The 16343-nt window shown below is 44.6% G+C and overlaps 1 protein-coding gene across 3 annotated transcripts in view; it reads right to left on the bottom strand.

Annotated features, from left to right (window-relative positions):
* Nucleotides 1-16343, bottom strand: part of lrp4 (low density lipoprotein receptor-related protein 4) — an 83045-nt gene that overhangs the window by 10105 nt on the left and 56597 nt on the right. For all 3 annotated transcript variants that reach the window (XM_028401446.1, XM_028401447.1, XM_028401448.1), the window contains exons 4-19: nucleotides 15855-15968; nucleotides 15640-15756; nucleotides 15214-15342; nucleotides 11761-11880; nucleotides 11534-11659; nucleotides 10869-10994; nucleotides 10520-10654; nucleotides 9425-9550; nucleotides 8742-8972; nucleotides 7489-7645; nucleotides 6693-6910; nucleotides 2307-2483; nucleotides 1172-1297; nucleotides 493-701; nucleotides 205-286; nucleotides 5-110 (exon numbers count right to left, since the gene is read on the bottom strand). In XM_028401446.1, coding sequence (XP_028257247.1) covers nucleotides 5-110; nucleotides 205-286; nucleotides 493-701; nucleotides 1172-1297; nucleotides 2307-2483; nucleotides 6693-6910; nucleotides 7489-7645; nucleotides 8742-8972; nucleotides 9425-9550; nucleotides 10520-10654; nucleotides 10869-10994; nucleotides 11534-11659; nucleotides 11761-11880; nucleotides 15214-15342; nucleotides 15640-15756; nucleotides 15855-15968 — 2299 coding nt within the window. The remainder of the gene's footprint in view (nucleotides 1-4; nucleotides 111-204; nucleotides 287-492; nucleotides 702-1171; nucleotides 1298-2306; nucleotides 2484-6692; nucleotides 6911-7488; nucleotides 7646-8741; nucleotides 8973-9424; nucleotides 9551-10519; nucleotides 10655-10868; nucleotides 10995-11533; nucleotides 11660-11760; nucleotides 11881-15213; nucleotides 15343-15639; nucleotides 15757-15854; nucleotides 15969-16343) is intronic.

The following is a 16343-nucleotide window of genomic DNA, read 5'->3' as shown; positions in this document are numbered from 1 at the left end:
TCACCCTCCAATGGGATCAACAACAATGTCTCTGGGGCGGTCCAGGTTTTCCCATATCAGGACGGTTCGCATGCTGCCATCAGCATTTGAAACCTCAATACGATCCGTACCTGACAGCCACAACATGATAACAAACCGCATTAAATACGAGAGCAGGTGATTAGACACATGGCAAGAGAAATGTTATTTTATGTGAAACTATACCAGCATCGGTCCAGTAGAGCTTGTTGGTCACCCAGTCAATCGCCAAACCTGCTGGACTCTCCAGGCTGGTATCAACCACCACCTGAAGGAAAAGAAAACACAGCTTAAAGTTACATCGTGACCCTTTGAGATTCCAGATCCACACATAAACTCTACACCTGATAATGTTCTACAGAGTTTCTTCTGCACTTTCACATTGTCCCCAGAAGATGGCAGCAAAGCTGCTTTGTTTAAGTACTTTGTTTAAGAGACCTGACAAAGGTCCTGTGCCGAGGTCTGCACACTGACCTCCTGCTTGGTGCCGTTCCACAGTGCTCTGTTGATGGAGTCGGTGGTGACGTCCGTCCAGTAGATGTAGCCGTCTCTGGCGTCCCAGTCCAGTGCCACAGCATTGCGCACATCAGCCAGAGGGATGACATCATCGGACATGTCCTCGGTGTCGAAGCTGACTCGTCGGATGTCCGTCCTTCGGGCAAAAAGCAGGAACTTGTCAAGACCTGATTAAAGACCAAAGGTCTTCTGTCAGTCTTCTATGTTTAACAGTGGGGCAAAAGTGAACACAGGAAAAACAACACTACCACACAGACATCTACACACCAAACCCTTCCCTATATATATTTAGACAGAACAGTGTTTTTAGGATATGAGCTCACTTTGCAGAAGTCTTAAATTTAGTTTCCTGTGAGATTGATTGTACACCTCCACTGCCAGGCTGATCGAATTAACTGTGTGTTACAGGATTATCTTTTTCCAATTTAGCTTCTGATTATGGACTCTGTAATCAGTGAGGAGCAGTGATGGAGTAGAGCATGTTTTGCTCCTAATCTCAATCTTCTTATTAAAGATTCTGATTTACTCCCTGTTATCCAAAATGAAATGTAGTGGATGTGACAGCTACTAAAAACTACATAAAAACTGGCGACACTCATCATCACATATGTATAATTCCTGCCTTTTAGGGACTCACCACTGGCACAGTTGTGCTGGTCGACCTTCTTGAAGCCGGTGGGACACGCGCAGGTGTATGTCTTGTTGCTAGGGAGGCACAAGTGGCTGCAGCCTCCGTTGTTGCTGCCACAGCGGTTCTTTCCACCTAAAAGGGAGACAGGCACAGACACTTCAGTACATCATATTCTCATCAAGCTTGAAGACGTGGGGGAAAAAAATTCTCAAAATAAAGTATTTTGTTGTTCTAAGTTCTGCTCCTGCATGAACTCACATGACTGACGTGAATCTCAACTAAAACAAAAGGATCAGCGCCTGACCTCCGGCTGCCAGCACAGAGGCAGCTCACAGTTCATATCAGTGTCAGACTGTTACTGTATTTTTTATCAGCATGATAACAAAAACTTTCTCTTGGCTGGAAGTCAAGTTCAACACAGTTTGTTAGCACAGAACACAAGTCTTTGCTCTCAGGCTGATGAAAACACCTCAACCAGCCAGTTCACCACAGGGTCCAGCACTAGTGCAACAAATCATTCTGGCTTCTGTGTGTTTGCTGCTGTGTGAGACAAGTGTGTGTGTGTGTGTGTGTGTGTGTGTGTGCAATGATACCCTTAAAGAAGTTTCCTGTTTCCTGTGTTTGTGTGACTCAGCCGGCTCATCTTCCAGCCTCTCATGTTAACATTTTGTTTGATGTTTTGTTGTTCGGCATTTTATTCCGCCGCCTCCAGCAAAACAACATGTTCTGCTGCTTCAAACTGCAAACTTTACTAAAAATGGGTCCATTGTTCTCGGCAAGACAGTCAGAGCCAGATCTGACAGGATGTGGAGTAAATCACACATAAGATTTACAACAACAAAGCCCATCACTCTGAAACAGATTTCAATTGTAAAACCACCAGAAAGACAGCTGTTTGTTGCAGAAGGAAGATGCTTCAGGATGCTGTTCTGTGACCTTGTAGTAATGCTACAGTAGGATACAGTAAGATGACTTCCTTTGAGCTAAAGGCTTCTGCAGTGTTACAACTTCACCTTTCAATGTTCAGATTGACACTATTACATTTTTCTTTCCCAGATCAGAAGAATAATAAAAATCAACTTCCATGATGTTATTCTACCGGTTTGATCTCAGTGAGTCTGTGGCCTGGCTGTGAACCCACCTGCAGGCTGCCTCTGTGGGTGCAGAGTGTGGATGTCCATGGGAAAGTGCAGCTTGTTGCGGATGATCTCCTGGTTCTTGCCGGTGAATTTGTTAGCGCTGTTGATGCTCTTGGTGTGCCAGTCAGTCCAGTAGAGGCTGTCTTCAAACACTGTGATGGCGAACGGGTGTGGAAGGCCTGAACGGAGAAGAAAAGACGCAGAGTTCAGAAAGGCTGCTTTTTGCGTATGATATTAAACATCAACGCAAACAAACATCCGACAACATTCTAATGAGCACAAATAATGACTCTCTGAGGTTCATGTGGAGTCCTAACAATAAAAAAAATGGAAAGAACAAATGCTACATTTGGCTTGTTCCACCAACCAACACTCTCCAAACATCCTCCCATTGAGCGCTGCGGGCTTGGCTGATGTCATATTGTCCCCCCATTTAGAGCTGCTTTCAATTACTCTGCCTCTCATCGGCCTGTAGCTGGTTTAGCTGCGGCCAGAGCATCCAAAACCAGAGGCGCTCTATTGGTTTTCCATATGTAATAAGACTTTTCCATCCAGAATCTGAACACACAGAAGATCGAGGACACAGATAGCACTCAGCAGACGATTTAAATGGGAGATTCTGGAAAAGACTGAATTTTAAAGGTGTGTAAAGACAGAACTACTGTACTGTTTAAGATTTAAGTGATCTTTAATATCTTTATGTGAGTATTCTCTATGTTCTATCTGTGTGAGACAATCTAAAAAATACAAATTAAACCTCATTGCTTTTAGTAGGAAGCGGTTAAGCTTCAGGGCCTTTAAAAAAAAAGAAGAAAAAAGCTGGCTACATGGGACGTTAACGCATTAAGCCTGCGACTACTTTTGTCATTATAATAATGGGTGACTTGTGTCGAACATTTTTCGGTAACAGCGTTCACAGTCAGTGCAACCGAGGCCTAAACACTAACATGTGCAACAGGGAACTCCCTGCGGATTTGTCTCCAGTGGGAACATCTGCTCAGGGTGACTCCTCCACACTTGTCCAAATTAATGTTCTCTCTTTCTTTCTCCAGTTTAATCCTCTGCACAGGCTGGTTGGACGGAGAGTGCTGAATGGATGGAAAAAGTGATTTCTGCTACTCAGAGCTGCGGTGGTGCGGCGAGCATGATGCTGCGTGGCTTTTAAAAACAGCGCTGCTGCTCATTTAATGACAGCGTTTTACGGCAAGGCATAAATGTCAAGTGGTAAATGGCTAAAACTGGAGGAAGACCAGAATGATAATGAGCCACAAGGATCAGAGGAATTATGTGTGTGTGTGTGTGTGTGTGTGTGTGTGTGTGTGTGTGTGAGTATGAGACAGAAGTTCTCTAATTTTAATCAATTTGAATGTTTTATGAGGAACCAAATATGTTAATCCACATGTGGTCTTGCAGGAAGAACTGGAAAATAGCTGATTGCTACTTCATTAATATACATGGATAAATAATGTAATTTATGTTTCCCAATAACTCAAACCTTTGCTACAATTAGAGCCTGATTAGATCTTGTTAGAAGCAAAGCAGCTGTGTTGGCTGAAAAAGAAAATGTAGTACAGAAGTGACGAAGACTCGCTGTCCACTTCCTTCAGGACATAGAAACTTGATGAACTTTGTAGCATCTCGTCTGTTGAAATATAATATTGTCGGCCTGCTTTGCTTTAAGAAGCTCACGTCTAATATGAAGAGAAAGTCTGACAGGTTCTGGAAGGCTTGGAAAAACCACTTTTTGGGCAGAATGTTTGTTCCGTTCAGTTTTGTCAGATATTCTGAATGAGATTGAAGTTGATGTTTTTAAACAGGCACAGTTTTTGAAGCTGTGTGCTGTGGATACATTACAGGCTGAGCTGAGTATTTCATCAGGTCCTGCTGTGTGTGTGAAGCGATACTGCATTTTCTGATCTTCTCCCTACATAAGGGAGACAATAACCTTCTTGTCATCGACATCTACAGAGGCGCCTGGTTTTAATACGGTCACCTTCTTCCACCCCTACCCTTCTCCACTCTTTATTTCCGGGACAGCTGGAGGAGCAGCTGCAGGTCGACAGGGCATCAAAAGTCCCACCAAGACTTCACAGTTACGTCCCCTTTAACCTACACGTGGCACCCTCCCCTGTCTTCTCACACCTTGACTGGATCTGTCACACTCTCACAGGTCATCAAGCAACACAACGTCGCCTCCAGCTGGACAGAACGCCTCTAGGATTTGAGGGTGATGACACAAAACTGGTGTCTGATTTATAAGACTAGCTGTTTGTTTTCTGTAAAAACAGGCGTGAATGCAGCCACACACTGCAAAATCTGACTGATTTCTGATTTCCAACAGGTTCAACTGTTGCTGTTTATGTCAACAGAGAAGCTAGCTGATAGGTCAATGTGAAGAACATGAGGAAATCCCGCTGACTGTATGTATGCCTGGGGGATTTATCCATAGATTGGACAGAGAGGAAATGTAGTCAACAGCGAGGCTGTTTCTGGAGTGAGGCCATACATATTCAGGACTACATCTGACCAGAATGCCATAGAATAATATTTTCAATATGTGTAAACTCATTTGCTGTCCACAAGGGGGCACTGTTTTGTAGATCTAGCATCATACTGTACTTCCTATTGGATAGACTACATGGGAGTGTATAGCAGCATGCAGCAGATGACTTACTGTAAACCCAGAACCAGTGCTGTCCTGTATGTCCTCAGGCAGATGTGCTGTACAAAAGCACATCCTTACAAAAAGGAACACACACATCTACAAACACAGCCCCTTTCTCTTTCTGTCCCTCACAGGTGCACAGGTGTGCAGACTGGATAGCAGCGTTATCCATGACACCCGCCTGCTGTCTGGCTCCAATGACAGGGGAGCTGGCACACATCCAACTAACGCACGCACGCACGCACACACACGCACGCACACACACAGAACTATAGGTGCAGGGAGATAAACGCTCGTTAACATTCTTGAGCACAGCGGCTCAGAATGTAACCATACACACAGTTGCACACAGTCACACACGTCCCATTTGTCCTGTGTGTTGTCTGAGCAAACAGAGGCTCTGGAGGAAGGACAGGGCCAATTACAGCCTTTTATCCTAAGAGCACACATCATTAAGGAGAGCTCACAGGGCTGATGGCACACACACACACACACACATCATTTCCCCTGTCCCTCGCTCTTTTTCAACACTGCTGATCATCATTTATGTGCCTCTCACTTCATCAGAAGAAAACAAAAAATTGAAGCAAATCACAGGTGAACCCTGAGCTCACACATTTCTCAGTCTCGCCACAAATTCAGGTGTTTTTGTAACAGCTGTTTACACAGAAATCGAGTGTGTGTTTCCTTGTTCTAAAGCAGGACAAAGCCTAAACCACAATCAGCCTGCCGTAGACATTCAGAAACACACGTGTGTGTACTGACCCACAGCTGGAGAGCCGAGTGAATGCACCGACTCACATGTGAATCATGTGACTCTATGACATGTTTAGCTTTCATCCCTCACACACCGGCACGACAACTCGGCCTGGTGCTGTTGCATTGCTTTCATTCCTCAGGCCAAGTATCACTGCTAGATTAAATCATCACACCAACGACCTGCGGTGATCAGAACATCCCGCTGACTGCTCATTAGCTGACATGAACATTACAAATGTAGGAAAAACATCAGCTTAACCCTGAGACACGACTCTTTAGCAGCCTCAAACACAGGCCTGATTGTGTGTGTGTGACAGATCAGTATCCTGCCTGCTTACATCTGTAAATGCCAGATCCCCACTGTTAGAGCAGCAGACACACACACACACTTCTCTGCAGGAGCCGATAGCATAAACAGAGGCATGCATCTCACTTTATGTTGTCATTTATAGCTTCGTGTGTGCACATGGGCTTTTATGGGGATATGGTATTGATTAACTCCATATGGCACGATGAAGTAGTGTCAGAGGGCTGCATCTTATATCTGTAGTGTCTGTGAGTTGCTTTGCATGCGAGTGTGATAATTAATGAAAAATGAGAATGAGAGTCTGAACTGCAGCCAGACCACTACACACCACAGCCCTTCTGCTTCTCTCTGCCTCAGACAGAGTATAGAGTGGGAAGAATTCAGCCAAGGATAAACAGCTTTGTGTTTACAAGGTCGCTGTACCTTCCCTTTGATCAGGCGCCTTTCAGGTTACATAGAAATGATGTATAAGGAACTGAAATGATAGAATTAGTTTTCTTTTTATTCAAAGTAAAAAAATCTGTCTGGATTCATCCCTTTCTTTCGGCAACTGGAAATAAGCACGCTGTCAAGGTTGTTGTTATTATATTTCGGCTAAACTATGACTCCTCATCTTTAACTTGAGCCTGAAAGAACATAGACTAGGCCGGAATTTACCTTGGCTGATGACGGCCTTGCGGTTACGTCCGTCCAGGTCAGCTCTCTCGATGACATGGTGCTTGGCGTCCACCCAGTAGATGCGGCGACCTGCGTAGTCGATGGTGAGGCCGTTGGGCCAGAACAGGTGTGTGTCTGCGATGACCCGCCGGTTGGAGCCGTCCATGTTGGCATACTCGATACGGGGAGTGTTACCCCAGTCTGTCCAGTAGATCTTACTGAAAAAGAAAAGGAGGCAGTCGTTAGTTTTTACATACAGGTAGTTTTTTTTTTTTTTTTTTGCTGATCCTCACGACGTCCACCGAGAAGCAAACAGATTGTTGTCAGGATTTAAGACGCAGCATATGCCTAACATAATAATAAAAGCTCTTCACTTTGTCCTCGTGTCCTCCTCATCATCGTTTGTCTGTTCTGTCCTGCCTCAGAGGGAAGTTTTTTTCTTCTTCATATATTTTTCAATTATCCCATGCAAATGAGCTAAATAATAAGCTGAGTGAGTTTTCTAGCTTTAAATATCTCTGGGGCTTCATCCAAAAACGCTCTCCTGCCACCGCAGCATATGAAGCCAGCGAAAACACACTTAGCTGCTGCCCCTTTTCATGAAATACTTGTTCCACACAGATGCTCGCCTGTGGGCACTGCTGTGCTGCCAAACTTTAATCCCTGCTCTGCTGCTACACTTCAACTGGGACACATCCAGAGGGGATATGTATATATGAGAGTGTGTACGTTCGGAACCATCTGTAGTGAATTATAGTGTGTGTGTGTGTGTGTGTGTGTGTGTTTAGACTCATACCCCTCTATGGGGTGCAGTGCGATGGCTCTGGGCTTCTCCATGTTCTGCCACAGTAGCACTTTGCGGTGTGTCCCATCCAGGTTGGCCACCTCAATGCGGGATGTCCCAGAGTCGGTCCAGTAGAGCTTGTCATGAATCCAGTCTATAGCCAATCCACCTAAAGGTAAGAAGAAATATGAGAAATATGTCAAAGTAGGAACCACTTTTACATTATTTTACATTATTATAATGATAAATATGTTTGTCTTGTTAGTACTGACCAGCTTCAATAAAGCTCACATACGGTGTAGTTATGAACATTTTTCCAAAACCTCTAAAGGTCACAAATTAAAATGCTGCGACTGTCGTTAAATCCGGACAATAACCCACTGTAAAAACTACAAGTTTTGGGTTTTACAGAAGGCTATGTGCAAGTCTATTTTTTGATAGGGCCATGGCTTCCTGAAGTCTCTAATGGCTGCTGGCAACCTCACCCCAATTAGACAGAAGGATCCCTGTGCTCTCAGATTATATCTGGTTGTTGCTTAAGAAATTGAAAACATCACATAATTCCGCTTAAAGTACAAAATCAGAGAGGAGTTGTTTGTACATTTATCTTCATACAACACACAAGCCCCTTTTTATACAGAGACTGCACTACAATGTTGCTAAATATACCCTGCATTTTACGCTGCCTTCATGTTTTTACAGAACCACCTTGTCCATGTGTACATGCAGCCTACGGTTCATGAAAGACCAGCTGAGCCAGTGTAAAATACAGTCCAACCCTGAACAAGAGCAAATGTGTTTAGGCAGACAGACTAGCCATTTTCAGTCATTGTCTTATGCTAAGCTAACCAAGCCATGAATCCAGCCACACAGTTAATACACATTAATCTCAATTGCCTTCGACAAAGAAGACAAATGAATGTATTTTTCATGAAGCTGAATTTTTGAAGCATTTTTTTACTGTTTTTCTAGAATATGTTGAGATAGAAAATGTTGAGAAAATAAAAACACTGATTGTGAGAGAAAACTAAATCAGACAAAATAAATTAAGAGGAAAAAAGAGTGCGACAAGGATTTTTAGGTTTGGAACAGTACTGATGTTATTCCTCTGAACTCATAATGTATATGAACAAGGTGATGGATGAAGAGAGGCAGAGCAGAGTATAGTTGGACAGAAAGCAGCAGTGTTAAATAAATTGGAAAAATGATAAATGAGCCTGTTGTCCTGCATCTGAACCCACATCACATTAGCTGCTGTTACCCACCGGGGCTCTCCAGGCCTGTGGAGACGACCTCCTCCACGTTAGAGCCGTTGAGGTTTGCCTTCATGATTCGGTCCAGCGTCACATCGGACCAGAACACCAGCTCACGGCTGTGATGGAAGTCCAGAGCGATGGCGTTTTCCAGGTTGTTGAGCAGCAGGGTGTACTCGGAGCGATGTGGCAAAACCTGACGGATGTCGATGCGATTGGCAAACAGAAGCACGGGCTCCGGACCTGGAGGTGGGGAGGAGAGGCGGACAAGGAAAGAGAGAATGTTAATGAAAGTGGAAAGGAAGAGAGTGAAAGCAAAGCATCAAGTGAAAGTTGGACAGAAAAATCTGAGTTTGAACCAGCGGTCACTTTTAATAACAGAAAGCATTAATCTCCCTGGAGGTGAAGGTCTGGGCCCTGGCAGCTGCCTGACAGACAGTCCTGACCTCAGTTTAACTCTGGTCTGGAGGAGATTGATGGGCTGCTCTACCAGGCCTGCACTCTACCTCCACAGCTATCTAAATCTAGTCCAGACCCACCGAATGAGCCGAGTCCAAGACCCCGGAGCAGAGGAGCGGATACAGTTACTGCTAAAGCAAGTATAAACACCGTGCAACCAAACTTTTACTGGAGGTCAACCCCCGGCAACTCTGTGGTCACGTGTCAGAGATGAAACACAGCGCAGTGGTTTTTACCCAGAGCTTTGCAGCTGCGCTTGTCGGGTCGGAGCTCGTAGCCCTGAACACACCAGCACTGGAACCCCCCCTCAGCGTTGGTACAGCCTTGGCTGCAGTAACCCTCTTCAGCACACTCATCCACATCTGGAACAGAAGGCAGAAGACAATGGGGAGGGGAGAGGAGATGTTAATATCCTACAGGGGTAACAATGAATTCAAGACACAGAGAAAAATGCACAGAGGTGGCTGGAAGGTGAAAAAACATATTTATGCTATTGGACTATGGAGCCTCTCCCACTTCTTCCTTTGACCCTAAATTTTAAAATGATTTCTTGACTCCACAAACGCACCCACAGAGTCTTGAAAAATATCTCTGTGTCTCCAAGATTTGAAAAAATTCTGCCAATAAAACTTTTGACTACTGGCAGAAATCCCAGATTCAGACCAATTTGAACCAATAACTTCTCAGTCCAGCAATGAACCTTCTGTGGAAATCAGCTCACAAGTCTGACAAATATCCAGCTGAGACAGAGCAAACTAAAAGGACTAAAATCCACCAATGAGCATCCATGTCTTCGCTGTCTACCGTATATGCATATAGTGCATATTCAATATGTTAAAGACATCAAAATCAGATGCACCCGCAGTAGTTCTGAAGCCAAAATCTGCCTCTTGCAATGCTTGAATTTACCATTCATCACCATTAGCTTGGACTTGTCTAATTCAAACATGTATTTTGATAATAAACAGTTGAGGTTTTGTGCTCTTTGGCGGCACCTATGGCAATAGGAGGTAACTGTAGGTGTGTCTATAATGTGTCTATAATGTTTCCCCATTTACCCAAAACCATCCTGAGGTTCTCCTGAGTGACAAGAATGAAACAAAATAGCTCATAGGACATTCATTTTGTAGTAAAGTCATAATTATGAAGTCAGTGAATCTATCAAATGTTAACACAAAGCCCCAACTGGCCAATAGTCAGACTCTGCAAGGGCCATGAATATTAACACCATCAGTCTGCTCCCTAACTTTCAGCACAGTGTCTGCTGTGAGGTTGTAATGTGTACACACACACACACACACACACACACACACACACACAGTGAATGTTACCCTGGCAGGTCTTGCCGTCGTCCATCAGCCGGTATCCAGTGTGACAGGTGCACTGGACCAGGCCTCTGACCATCTGACACTTCTGGGAGCAGCCTCCGTTATTCTGGTTACAGTTGCCCTCGCTGGAGCGCGGCCCTGCACAGAGACATTACACAGTAGAAATACAACCGCACACTGTAAAAAAAAAAAAGGGTCTGACTGCACCGCTATGAAGCCGTGAAATATTTTAGACCCACGAACAACGAGGTCTGAGGATGGTGATGTCTCCATCAACTTGTGCTGTTCAGTGGTTAGCAGTTATTTGAGCATCAGGATCCATGTTCTGTCTGTGAACTATCAGCATACTTACGGCAGTCGTGGTGCGGGTGTTCGTCTGTTCCGTCGCCGCAGTCGTTGACCTCGTTACACACCTTCCTCTGACCGATACAACGTCCATTACCACACTGGAACTGATCTGGAGCGCATGGAGGACTCTCTGTGAGGGAAAGTGATGAATCAAGACACGACAACATGAATCATAGATCTTTTGTTGATGTATCCCTCAAACACCTCTGATTGTATAACTCTTATTTACTACTCTACTGCATTTTGTTTAACAAATGTGCAAATGAGGTGTTGCAATAGGCAAATAAAGAAAGAATTTATAGAAAAATACTTTCCCACTGTTAACAATTTTCCAGCAAAGTGATCTGGAACTCGTGGTTCTGGTTATAAGGTGGACACAATCCAAAATTAGAGAAAACATTTCCATTTCTTCTTTTCTCGGCTGCCTGTTCATTGTTAATTTCTGAGTCAATATACTGTGGTTTCTGTGGTTTGTCCACTGGTTGGTGGAGTCTTTCCACCAGCAGAGGAACAGCCAAAATAATCAGTCTATTGTTTAAAAGCAACTGTGTCCCTCAAAAAAAAAAAAGAAAAAAAGAAAAGAGTTTCTCAGGAGAGGAGCTGTTGTCATGGCTACAGTTGAAGTTTGTGTTATATTTAGCTTTTGAAAAACAAGATAACAAGTCTTACCGGTTTTCTCACAGCCGTCTTCATCGCTGCCATCAGAGCAGTCATTCTCGCCATCGCATCTCCATGACAACCGGACGCAGCGTCCGGTTCCACAGCGGAACTGGTCCGCTGTGCACATGGATGTGGCTGCAGTGTTGGGGAGACATGTAGTTGTTACTTATCTCTTTACAGAGAAGCTTTGTGAGGAGCTTTTTTAAGAGCTTTTTTTTTGGACAACAGCTACTCACTGCAGTTCTTCTCGTCTGATTGGTCGTCACAGTCGAACTCGCCGTCACACCTCCAGCCCGCATTGATGCACATCCCGCTGCTGCACATGAACTCAACTGATCTGCAGGGCTGGTGGGAAGCTACACACAGAGAAACACACACACACACACAGGAGTTTTGGTCATGCAAAACAAAACAATATTTTGCTGTAATATTAATTAATAATGGATTACCAAGAGGCAGAATTTAGGAGCTTTAGGTGAGACTTTCTCGCTAACATATTATGCAGATAACAGTGATATATTTGTGGGCTGCATCCAAATTATATTCCAGATAGAAACCATGGATTTATCATGAACACTGGAGGAGGATAAGCATCTGTGAAGTGCAGGTGAAACGCATTGACCTGCACGGCTGCCTTTTAATTTGTGGAGCATTGTGCTGCTGAAGCCACAGTTTGGGTCGAACGCATTTCGGTCAGGTCTAATCATCCTCTATTCAGATCGGGTCTCTGTCGACATTTTAATTGGACAAAAAGAACCTGTCCAATAATGGATGATCTCCCTGAAGGCTGGAAAGAATGAGCTAAAAACCAACCGTGATGTTTTTTCACCGTAAACATTAATTAGTTCATCATTGTCTCCCGACAGCAGATCAGAGCTGTCCCCGCCTTCCAATCTCCCACATCATCCCTACATGTAATCAGATCAAAGTGAAGCTCACACTGGCAGCAGATGAAGATGGAGGTGGACGAGAAGATTAAAGCTGAATCAAACATCCTAATCTTAAATCCTCAGTGAGTGTGTATTCTTTTGACATGTTTTCTCCTGCAAGTCATCTCTCATCAACGCTACAGTGGGTGTGAGATAACGGAGAAAAGAAATGACACACACACACACACACACACACACACACACACACACACACACACAATAATGTAGAGCTTCAAGCATCCCCGTGCAGTTCTATCAGCTGGGCAAGAGAAGAGAGAGATGATCGAAACAGCAGGTGGCTTCCCCACAAAAAGAGAGGAGAGACAGAGTTATTGGCCACAAGAATCAGCGTGGGACACCGGCAAATACACCAACGCTCACACACACACACACACACACACACACACACACACCCAAATGATTCATCCACCCTTTATCTCACTTCTTGTCTGTCTCTCTCTCTCTCCCTCACACACACAAACTTAGCAGCTACGCTCTTTCATCTACTCAGACATGCAGCCGAAAGCAGTATCAGTGTTCCCAAGTGGTAACGAGGCATGCAAGTGTGAGTGTATGTGCGCATTCACATAAGAGAGAGAGAGAGAGAGAGAGAGAGAGAGCAAGAGGGAGAAAGAAAGAGAGAGAGAGAGAGAAGGGGGGAGGCCTCTTCTCTAACAAAGCGCCCTTCATGTGTCTGGAGAGTTGATGCCAAGGAATGTTGTCTGAGGATGGGCTGTCTTATGCCTCTGAGGAATGCCTCCTCCGTCCATCCATCCATCCATCCATCCATCCGTCCGTCCGTCCATCAGTCTGTGTGTGTGTGTGTGTGTGAGCAGCTAATGAATCCTTAGTGGACATGCAGTGTTAGTAAAGCTGCTCACAGGACATTTGCGGTGCTCCTCAAATCAATCCAAAGTTTCATTTTAAACTTTTAGAGATCGGCAGAAACAATGTGCTTCATTACAATCTGTTATGTGCTGTGTTATGTGTTAGGTCTTTCTACTTTCTTTGTCACTTTGATGCCAGTTCAACTTTCCTCCCCAAAAAAAAATACTTAAACACTTCAGAGGAGAGGCAGCAATTAAAAAACCTGGATGTGGGCGGAGATAAGAGGGAAAACTGAGAGCGGCTCAGTCGAATAACATGACCTTACAGATGATCAAAAGCTGCTACAAAACCTTGAAGCTGTGCTTATCGCACTGCAGATAAACACATCAAAGGGTGGGAAACCACTGCATTTGAGTGTGCGTGAGAGGGAGAGAGGCATAGATGCGGTGGGCAGCTGAAGACAACAAGCGAACGAAAGAAAGAGAAATCTGAGACGAGAGGACAAGGAAGGAAGGAAGGGGATGCTGAGAGATTTGACAGCAGCGTCTCTGGAGTGAGGGGAACGGAACATGATAGTCTGTGTCAAGACTGTGACTTCACTCTGTGTGTGTGTTTGTAAGACACAGAAAAGATCTAACAAAGTGTTTTCCAGTTTACGGCAGATGCTATCGAGCACCAGCTGTTCTTAAGCCATCAACCTGTCGTCCATGAAACGCCTAAACATGAAGCCTGTTACCAGAAGTTTTTCAACAGCAACATATTTAATACTTGATTAATCTGTTAATTAAGCCAATAAGTCAGTAAATCGAAATAAAAACAGGTTGATTGATGATGAAAATAACCACAGTCACACATCACTTCCAAAGAGGATCTGCTCCAACATGATTTAAGCGTATTCAGCCCGTGAGTCCACCTTGGAACTGATTCAGGTGGTGCAGCCACTAAAAATGATTAATGCCTAAACTTCTCCTTCAGATGGGCATTTAATGGACTTTCAAACTTCAGTTGAACTAAAGTGGAAAGACACACAGAGACTAGAGAGGGGGAAGGGAGGCGAGAGACGTCTGCCAGAGACAGAGAAGATCTAGTGACATAACAACTGAACTCCCAGAGCAGATTCGTCTTTGTCTCCTGTACAAGACGCCGTTTAGTGAGAGCCAGGAGTGCTGCCATGGATTCTTAAAGAGCATGCCTGTTTATCAGTGCATGTCTGCAAGCCAAGCAGAAGACAACAGCTTGTTGTGTTCCTTGGACCAGAAGGACAAAGCAGATTATTCATTTCACTGCGATAGTGTTGTTTTTTTGTTCGAGGACATTTTACGTGTTTAAAGTAAAGATGTTTTTGTGAAGCAACAACATTTCACTTCTGCCCAAAGTGACTCTTAAAACAGGAGGTGATGTATAACTTTGTGGTCTAAGGTAGAAAAGAGTGAACACCTGGCACATTTATTCATCCTCATTATCCCATCCCACATTTATACCGGGTCCCCTGTGTCAGTATCATAGTCAAAATGGTGACAACGAAGCTCCTTCTCCCATGTTGGAGAGGATGTGGCGCAAAACAAAACAGGTGACACTGTCCTGCTCCTACTGTCAGCTGTCTCAGAGATCACCATTGGCTACTGAAGAACTATAGCTCTTTTCCAGGAAGTCCAGCAACCCTCCCTGTACCCTCCCTGTACATCCCAAAAATGCCTCAACTACGTAGCTTTCTTGGTAGATTTAAATTTGGTTAAATTTGAAGCATTAAAGTTGCCACCTTGTCCCTGTGCACCTCCTTGGGGGATAGAACTTTAGACTAAGGTACCTGATGACTGCATGGTGGCCGACCATGCTCACAAAGGGCCATCTTGCTTATTAACCAGTCATTGCAGACTTTTCCGGCCAGTGTTTGTGTCTTCACAGCTCTTGAGATGTGTTTGGATAACTTACAGCAGTCTGACTCATCTGACCAGTCTCCGCAGTCGTCGTCTCCGTCGCAGTGGTAGATGTCCAGTATGCAGCGGCCGTATGCACACTGGAACTCCTCCACGCTGCAGGTAGCTGTCATCACATCTGAGGCTGCACAGACACACAGACATGTTAAACAGATGCTCGGAAATATGGCGCGGCAGTCGTTTGTCTGAGGAGCTTTGAAGTTTCTCTGCTGAGGCTGTCAGAAACTACACAGGAAAAGCTCAGCTCGCTATTAAGTCAGCCGACATGTTTACGTGGCAGTAAACGTGTTACTGTGAGATCTTTGTGTCAACTGTTCATATGTTTTCCTTCTTGTGGCCATTACTACTGAAACGAACATTTAGCCACTACAGCTGAGTGAAACCTGTTATTTAAAAGGTCACACAATCTTGAGGAACTTACGGCAATTTTCCTCATCTGATCCGTCCTTACAGTCCGTATCTCCATCGCAGTACCAGTGCTCAGCGATGCAGCTGCCATCTGTGCAGCGGAACTCCTTGTCTGAACATTTACGCATATCTGACATGGAAAAAACACAAAAGTTACAATAAAACCCAAACTGTGTGTATGCAAGGTGGCCTTCTCATGTGCATGTCCTTGTTTGTTTGTGTACCCACCGCATTGTTCATCGCTGTTGTCCCCGCAATCATTGTCCCCGTCACAGTGCCACAGGCTGCGGATGCAGTAGCCATTTTGGCAGTGAAACTCATCCTCCTCACACTCTCTGGGAGCTGCAGAGAAAAAACAAGAGAGAGGTGGTCCGTGAGACGCTGTGGTCCTTGAGATGTGCTGACCTTGTATCTAAAACTGCTCTAACACTGAAATAACAGTGGAGGGAGGAAAGCGAATTTCTCCACATGAACTTCCTCAAGATCCCACACACAGAATGTAAGAAATCAGACAATTAAGCACAAAGATCTACAAAAACACACACCATCCATTTCAACCATTCAGACTAGGGTTGGGCGGTATCCAAATTTTGATCCCGTCAAACGCCCTCCACATTTTACCCCGGTGTACGGAAATACCGTGCCGTGCGCCCGGCAGCACACTGCGTTATTAAACTGGTATGAGCCAGTCCCGATGCGTTTCTGTTTGTTTTTGCA

Source organism: Parambassis ranga, chromosome 3 (genome assembly GCF_900634625.1).
Source record: "Parambassis ranga chromosome 3, fParRan2.1, whole genome shotgun sequence".
NCBI lineage: Eukaryota > Metazoa > Chordata > Actinopteri > Ambassidae > Parambassis > Parambassis ranga.
The sequence above is the reverse complement of the archived record's forward strand: the minus strand, read 5'-3'. Positions and strand labels throughout refer to the sequence as shown.